Source organism: Procambarus clarkii, chromosome 7 (genome assembly GCF_040958095.1).
Source record: "Procambarus clarkii isolate CNS0578487 chromosome 7, FALCON_Pclarkii_2.0, whole genome shotgun sequence".
Lineage (NCBI taxonomy): Eukaryota > Metazoa > Arthropoda > Malacostraca > Decapoda > Cambaridae > Procambarus > Procambarus clarkii.
In genome coordinates, this window is record NC_091156.1 from 50,702,985 (window position 1) to 50,711,995 (window position 9,011).

The 9,011-nt window shown below is 43.4% G+C and overlaps 1 protein-coding gene across 1 annotated transcript in view; it reads right to left on the reverse strand.

Annotated features, from left to right (window-relative positions):
• Positions 1 to 362: 362 nt before the first annotated feature.
• LOC123761425 (glutamate receptor U1-like) overlaps positions 363 to 9,011 on the reverse strand; it is a 77,960-nt gene continuing 69,311 nt past the window's right edge. Inside the window, 3 exon segments of the mRNA XM_069315843.1 lie at positions 363 to 400; positions 526 to 673; positions 675 to 827. Coding sequence (XP_069171944.1) covers positions 363 to 400; positions 526 to 673; positions 675 to 827 — 339 coding nt within the window.

A 9,011-nucleotide genomic window follows, 5' to 3' on the forward strand; every position in this document is an offset into this window, starting at 1 on the left:
CCGGTTGGGATTGACTGGGATACCTCTCCTGGCGTGCAGTGGCGCCGCAAGGATAGAGTGAAGACCCGCAGGGCTACGGTGAGTGACATTGAACATATCTGTTGCTCACCCGAGAGTAGAGTAAGAGTAAACCCCAACAATATATATATATATATATATATATATATATATATATATATATATATATATATATATATATATATATATATATATATATATATATTCCCCCTTCCAATTTGAACTGTTACTTCACTGTCTTATCCAAAAAGTTTTCTGTTTCGTCCTGCAGTTAATATGAGCATTTGAATATAAATATTTTTTCCACCAAATACAATGCTGATAAAACTAGTATTGGAAACAAATCAAAGAAATTTACGTTCTTCATGATCCTTTAGTTTTGCTATAATAATAAATTCACCAGAAAATTTTACTATTTCCTCCTTTCGGTTCATATAATAATATATTTCAGGGTTAAACTATGGTCTTCATATAATCTAACAATAAAGTAATAGCATCTGAACTTACACTGATTCAACAACAGGCGGAGGTAGGCGAATGTAGCAGGAAAGGCGTAATTATGACCGTTGGTGTTGAGTGGGAAGCACGCGGACATGAGGATGGTCACAGCGGGCAGCACCACCAGCGCACCCAAGATGGCCGCCCACACCAGCGGCTCCCAGAGGGAACAGGAAGCCCCATGGGTTCACCTCTGACTGTCCTCGAGCTCCAAGGATTCTATTGTAGTCTATTAGGACAGGTTTTGTGAAGTCCACCACCTCAGCTCGAGCTGCACTTACCCCGAAGGGTCCGACACCCACATCTACTTCCTCATTTGAAAATAAAAGACATCCTTATCAGTAACACTATAACAACATGATGACCAACCCACACATCAGAAGTTGGAGAAACGACGACATTTGGGTCCGTCTTGGACCAATGTCAAGTCGTGTGACAGAGAAGAGATCGTTTGATTGATGAAGATTAAGCCATCCAAGAGGTGGCATGGGCGTGAGGAGCCCATAATGAGGAGAGCTTGTTGTTTTAGATTCAGCTACTCAGAACAAAAAGTGCCAAGCAACATGGGCTATAATGAGCCCGTCGTATTTACCTGACACAGGAGATGTGCTTGAGAAGAGTATGTTCCTTTTGTTGTTTTAGATTTAGCTGCTCAGCTAGAAATGTAGTACGAACTATGGTGAGCCCGTAATTGAGTTCAGTTATTCCCTATAACCTTGCTACTGTTATATTTGAGTCAGAGTTTGAAATGGAGGTGGGGTTCCTCACTTCTCTTTTTCTGTTCCACTTCTGTTTTAACGCTCTTGTTTTAGTCTTTTGTTTTATTTACTTTATCTTGGTGGCGGAAATAGACGCACATTATTCACTAGTGTGTCCCCATTCTTCAACTGCTTTTCTGACCATTGTAGTTGCTGTGGATTTTGCATTTAATGCATCAGCTCTTGTTGGATGAATGTTGAGTTTGATGCGCAGTTACTTCACATTCCAGTAAGTAATATAATAGCGGCGCCACTGTATCTGTTCTACAGATATGAAACTCTTTAACTATTGGGGTTATTACCTCCCAGCAGCACTTGTAACCAGGTCTAAGTCTGTGTTTGGCTATTGCAATGTCTCTGGATATCTTTTTTGCCAGGCTTGAAAGAGGAGTACCCAGTGGCTTGTTCGTACTATATCGCAGTAGGTCTTCATTGCGCTACTTTGGCTCTGTGGCGAGGTTTGATAGTTGGGAGTATTTTCTTATTGAGTTGCTCCTTAATCTATGAAAAACTTGGAGAAATTTTTAGCTGTACAACAGGTAGAGCAAAGGCAGTTTTTGCTAGTGAGTCTGCCTTTTCATTACCATCTATGCCAATGTGACTTGGTATCCAATTTAGATGATTGGACAGCCCTAGATTGTGTACTTCTTTTGCACGATGTAGGATTTCTGTGATGAGTTGTATATTATCTTTGTGCTGACTGGATAACAATGCCTGGAGCAAAGTTTTAGAGTCGGTATGAATGATAACAAGTAAGTTATTCTCAGATGCATAATTTATGGCCTCTTGCAGGGCATATAATTCTGTTTGCCATGTTAAGCACCCCTATTCATGCTCCAGTAGGATTCATGGTTGTTAGTTTAAACTGCTGCCCCAGCAGAATCTCTTTCTTGGTCAATTGATCCACCAGTGTAGATATGAGTTATTGTCGGTCTTGAGATTGTTGTTCTTTGATTGATTTGTTCCTCTACGAGTCACATGCTGATTTTTAACTGGTAATCCTTTAATGATTATCTTTAGACTCAATTCTTCCATGGAGGAGACTGCCGAAAATGTTTATATGGTATATCTTCTCCTTTGTTTCTAATGGTCCATTTTAAGTCCAATTTCTATTGAATATTGACCAGATTATCCGTCCATGCACTGTGCTATATTTAAGATTTCTATGAAGCTATCTGTGTATGCTGTCTTTGATTGACAGTCTGGCATTCTTGGTTCCAACAAGTTTTGGTGTTATAGTAGATATTCTTTCTTTGATCCTGTTTTTCTAAGGTTGGTAAGTTGGTTTTCATTCTACATTCTCTTAATGCGTCCATATAGGTGCTCCCAGCATTGTTCTGAGAGCATCATTTAGTGACGCTTCCAATTTATCTCATTGGTTATCACTGAGGGATGTAAGATCAGGAGCAGAGTGGTCAATGAGTGACCTAACTGCTTGAACGAAGTACATTTTGAGTACTGGTAGAGATGCATCATCTCTAAAACTTATCAGGGAGCGCAAAGCTGAGTTTCTGGTGTTGCAACGTTGCCAAAGATATTCAGTTTCTTGAGTGAATTTCAACTGGCTGTCTATTATGGCACAAAGGTATTAAAACGAGGTAACCCACTCAATTTCGAGTCTTTGTATTGCGAGTCTGATGTCCTGAGTTCTCATTCTTACGATCATTGCTTTGGTTTATATTGCTGTTTATTTTCACTGCATTGCATTCCGATTCCCAGCTGATGATGACTAGGCATTTTTGTGGATGGTTCCTGGCGTCTTTGCCATTGGTGATGACCACAAAGTCGTCAGCATTGTTAAGCAGTTTGGCATTTGGTAACTTGAGCTTCATAAATTGTTTCATGAGACAGTTGAAGAGTATTCTTCAACTGGTATTAATATTACTTCCTGCGGAGTCCCATTTTCTATCCTCTTTGAGCAGCATTTTTTCCTTGAAATTTGACATTAGCTTCTTCGTTGAGCAGCCTTCCTTGTGTCAAAGGCAAGAGCGTGTCATTTGATTTTCCTTATCCTCCAGGCAACACAATGCAGCTGGATCATTGGCTAGCTCGAAGAATTTTTTTTAGGTCCAGAAAATAATGATTCCTGTTTGTCATTAATTTGATCCAGGATGGAGGTAAGGCCTTTTGTGGTTCCGACACCTTTTCTGTTAGTAAACATATTTTAGTGCAGTGGATTTGCTTTTCATTCAATTCGATTAAGGGCCATTCTTGTCTCGTCTTTAGCCAGACAGCTTGTTAATGAGATGGGTCTTGGGTCTTTGTGCTTAGGAAATCGAACTATAATTGCACAATTCCAAGAGAGTGGTCACGTTTTGGTCACCCAAACTTTGTTGATAAGATTCAAGACGGCTTCTTCGCCCTTTTCTCCTAGCTTGGCCAGCATGTTGTAAGTGATTTTGTCCTCACCTGGAGCTGTGTTTATAGTAGCTTTTTAAAGCTCTTTCTTTGTAGCTCTTTTGGGTTCTTTCAGATTGAAAGGTTGGTCTAGTTCGTCAGGTAAGGATAAAGCCTCGTCTATTTTTTCCATCTTGCTGCTTGAAGTCTTTGTTGGTGAGTCTGGAGGAGAGGCTGTTGTTGTTTTAGATTAGCTACTCGGAACGAGACGTTCCAAGTAGCATTGGCTATGATGAGCCCGTAATGGGCTTACCCGGCACAGGAGAGGGGCTGTATGTTGGGAGTAGATGAAGGTACAGGCAAATGAATAAGGAAAGAGAGAGAGGGACAGGTGGTAAGAGAACTGACGGACCGAAACGTCGTTGTTTCTCCATCTGGTGATGTGTAGTTTGGTCATCATATCTTATTATGATTCAACGTTTGCCGATAACAACATATTCGGCGAGTAAAACATGTGGAACACAAGATGGTTGCTCAGTACTGCAGAGAACGCCGACACACTAACCGGCTATAATACCATATGAGGAAAACATCACATCTGACAAACTGAGGGTAGTCAGGAGGGGTTCAACACTGCCTCATTCCCTGGCTCTAACCTCTCCTAGATCTGGAGGATTTCTTTGTCAATTTATTGTATCTCTGAAAACTAAGTTTTAAAAGTGTCGTCAATAATTTCCTTCACGATAACTACCACAGAGGCAACACCTATCGTGCTGGTGATCTTCACCAACATTTCTGACCAATGAAGAGAGTTTGAGGCTAGTGATCTTTAAGTGCTCTTTTTTAAACTTTGGGATGGATGGATAAACAGGAATTATCGAAAACAAAAAGTGAATAAGAGTTGAACGAATATCTGGCTAACTGAAAGAAATTAAAAAATGTTCAAGAAACAAAGCAGAAATAATGTTTGAAAAAAATAGTGTAGTAGCACATGGTGAAGTGACGAGTGGGAGAGTGCGAGGCGGGTTCACCGGACACCTTCACCATCCTCCCTCACACACCAGCCGGACGAGACCACACCGACCTCCTCTTCATCTGCAGGCTCGCCTGATACCTTCACCATCCTCCATCACACGCCAGCATGGCGAGTAGACCACTCCCCACCCCCCTCACTATCTGCCCTCACAATATAATTGATGAGAAACTACCCACCACGTCTATCAGTATCGTGTGGAGGAAAAAATTAAATAGAGAATGTAACTGAGATTTGGGGAGTAAGACCAGATAAAACCCGTGCTGAGGCAGCAAATGGTTCAGAGGGAAAGAAGATAATAGTGTTAGAGGCTGTAAAAAACTACCCAAGTCATGAAATGCTTACGGCATGAGTTGGAGAAGAAGAGATTCGTAGTATGCAACCTACCAAAGCTTGAGAGGAACACATGCCAAATAAGGAGAGCAAATAAAAGATAGACATATAAAATGGAATTAAATAACTGAAATTTTACACAAAATTCAGGTGAGATATGGAGCATTTCTGCAAGCTATGTAACTTTCAGAGAGGAACAAATCGACGAGTGAAACTTGCTTTATGAACAGCAACCCAGTTAAGTATATACAGGCAGGAAATATATATTAAAAAAATTATGAAGAGTACTATAATTTCGAACCCTTCCAAGGCCGCCTGGTTTACTTCCCCCTTCTCCTAGCACAGTGACCTCACCTGGTCTATTGTAAAGACTGTTACGAACCCGGATCCAGCGTCCGAACCTGGAGCAGTGACAAACACGCCATCTGTGGGTCAGCTCCCGAAACCCCCGCCAAACGAACGACGACTCCTAGTGAGGACAGCGTGTACTGGCCTCGAGGACCAGTTTCCAGTCTGGTTCAGCGCTCAACACCGCCGCTCCTGACCTCTGGTGAGGTGGTGCTCCGACGACAGCGCCATCTATGGACTGGATACGTCAAGCGTTTGTATCTGAAGCCCGTAAGTGAGATGTATTAGTGTCCCTGTTATTGATGACGTGTCTGCTTACAGAGCCGACCTGGGACCACTGTGTTGAAGGTGGAGTCAGTCTACCCGAGGCAGCCAGTCTCCATACTGTGAAGTTTGCTGCAGCTGTTGTGACGTCGTCCCCCCGGAAGAACACTGTGGTGTGTTAAGCCTGCCAGTGGAGTGGCAGTGAAAGGATTTACCCGGGACCGACGGTTGGAGACGATAATCCACTGGGGTATTGAGGACAGGAGGGTGATTGGTGATATCACACGAGACTCCTGTCTAGGGCGTACCTCTTTTATCGTTCGTGGAGTGGCCGTACCAGCCTTGGTGGCTCAGTACCTGCCAGCAGACCTGCTGGACGTGTGGTTGACGGCCTCAACGACGGTGCCCCCAGTGGACCTGTGTTTTGGCTGACCTGTGGCCAGGGTGGGCTCGGCATTCTCAGAAGACACGTCTTGAGGCCACGAAGAAAGCACCGCGGACTCAGCACCTAGCTTCTTGATCAAGAGTCTTCAGCAGAAGACTAGATTGTGCATGATCCCCTTTGTAAAGTGTTAATACCCCTCCCCCTTGTGTACGTTTTAATTCTATATATTTAAATGGTGATGGTGAACATTATATTATATTAAGTTCTTACCTTTCTTTCCCTACTCCCTTTAAGTTACTTGCATCACGGATCGCATCCCTTGATAGCCTCTACTGGCTTGGGGCCGGATATATATCTTCCTCTAACTACATCAGAGTAAGAACCCCGTTGCGTCCCGAGAGGGCCGTAACAAAGACCTCCTGGAACCTCTTGTTGAGTTCTTCACACACCTCTTTGTCATTCTCTGTATACCTGTCCTCGCTTGTTCTAAGTTTCATTACCTTTTCTTTCACTGTTGTTTTCTTCCTGATGTGACTGTGGAGTAGCTTTGGATTGATCTTGGCTTTGTTTGCTATATCATTTTCATAATTTTTCTCTGCTTCTTGTCTCACCCTAACATACTCAGCCTTGGTTCTCTGGTATATCTCTGCTTTCTGGTGTTCTTTTATTCCGGAAGTTCCTCACGTCTTTTAGTTCAGTTCCTTTCTTTCCATACATGCCCTATTATACCATGGATTCTTCTTTTGCTTCTCGGATTTTTCCTTTTGGGCCGGGATAAACCTGTTTACCGCCTCCTGACACTTTTGGATGACATAGTCCATCATATCTTGTCCAGACATAGCTCTGAGGACTGTCCCTAGGTATTTCCCTTAGGAAACTTATCATCTCCTCATAATTCCCCTTTCGGTATGCCAGCCTTTTGTTTCCTAGTTCTTTTTTGGGGGAGATAATTCCTAGCTCTACCAGGTACTCACAGTTCAATACACTGTAATCACTCATTCCCAAGGGTGCTTCCATCTTAACTTCCCTTATATCCCACTCATTTAGGGTAAATATCAAATCGAGCATGGGTGGTTCATCTTCTCCTCTCATTCTTGTTGGTTCCCAGATGTGCTGTCATAGAAAGTTTCTTGTTGCCGAGTCTAGCAACTTAGCTCTCCATGTTTCTGGTCATCCAAGTGGGTCTCTGTTCTCCCAATCTATCTTCCCATGGTTGAAGTCTCCCATGATTAGTAGTCCAGATCCATTCCTGCTAGCAACAGAAGCTGTTCCCTCTATTATGTCACTGGTTGCCATGTTGTTTCTATATTCCTGTCTGGGTCTTCTGTTATTTGGTGGTGGATATTATGCGAATTCGACTATAATTTTTTTGTCCTCCAGTTGTTATGGTACCTGTTATTTAGTCACTGAAACCTTCACAATGCTGTGAGTGCTATTATGTCTGGGTTTTCTTCTAGTACCCATTCTCCAAGTTCATTTCCTTTATTTGTAATTCCATCTATGTTAGTGTGTATTGCCTTGAGGCTTACTTTCTTCTGTCCCTTCTCAAATCGCCTCTTTGGTGAGTGTTCTGCTGATGGGGAGGCTGTTCCATGGGTGTGAGGATTTGTGAGGTGGATAACAGGGTCTCAGAGGATACTGGGGTGAGAGGTGGGGGTCAAGTGAAGGGGGGGGGACAGGGAGGGAGGACAGGAAGGAAAAGGGGGGGGGGACATGGCTGTAGGAGAGGAAGGGTAGCAGGGTGGGAATGGGGTGTGGGGGGAGGGAGATTTGGCTGAGCATTTGAATGGGGGCAGGGAGGGTTTGGGGTAGGGGGGGGTTTCTATGCAGAGGAGGGTGGTAGGGTTTCCCTCCCCTCAGGTGTTACTGGGTAGCTGGTTGTGGGTTCCCCCCTCACATCTGGGGATGTTGTGTTGGGAGGTGTGATTTCCTGGTGTGTGGGGGGGGGGTTGTAAATCACGAAAATTAACACGTGATGAAAAATGTGACAGTGTCAGACCATGGAGGAAGAATTGAAGCAGAACTTTCCTTAAGTATTTCATATTTAATAATACATCTTTAAAAGGGAAATAATACCATTCTGAAGATGTATTAAATACGAAAGTACTTAAGGAAATTCCTCTTTCAATTCTTCAACTTTGGCATATATATATATATATATATATATATATATATATATATATATATATATATATATATATATATATATATATATATATATATACCAAAATTCTACTTACTATACTTCCTATATATATATACTTAAATATATACTTCCCAAATTTGCGAAAGGAGCCGGTCAGTGGAACACTCTTGTCAACTTTCACCCTCGACCGACTTTTCCAAATGACTGCAAACAGTCCAAATGGGATAGCCCCATAGTGGAAAACATCGCCACATCATTGCTGGAGGCAGCTTCCAGGAAGAACAGACCGCGTCTTCTAGCTGTGCAAGCACCCCATGCCTGGGACTTCCTGTTGGCAGTTCCTAATTCAGCCTTGGGCACCCACCTGGATCATCGGAATCCTAAGTATTGGTGTTGCTCTGCGCCTTGCTGCCCCTATCTCCACCGAGCACCGGTGTATTTGCGGCCATGCACGGGCAGACCAATACGTCAGACATGGTCTCATCTGTCGTAAGACACAGGGAAAGATTGCCAGACATGAAGCTGTCAATGACATCCTCAAGAGAAGTTTGGCTACAGCTGGGTGCCCAGCACAAAGGGAACCTCAGTTGTGCAGGCCTGACAACAGCCAAAAACGCCCAGATGGAGTCACCCTGCAGCCATGGAGGGAAGGTGAACAGGTCGTATGGGACTACACGTGTGCATCTACATTGGCTGATACCTATCTACCTTACAGCACAGCTGAGGGAGGTGGGACGGCCACCTTCAGGGAGACCCAGAAAACCAACAAGCACAGGGACCTAGAACGTTGTTACAGGTTCATGCCGATAGGCTCTGAGACTCTGGGCGCCTGGGGTAAATGTGCCCCTAAGTTCCTGAAGGAGGTGGGCGAGGAACTCATTGGGAAAACTA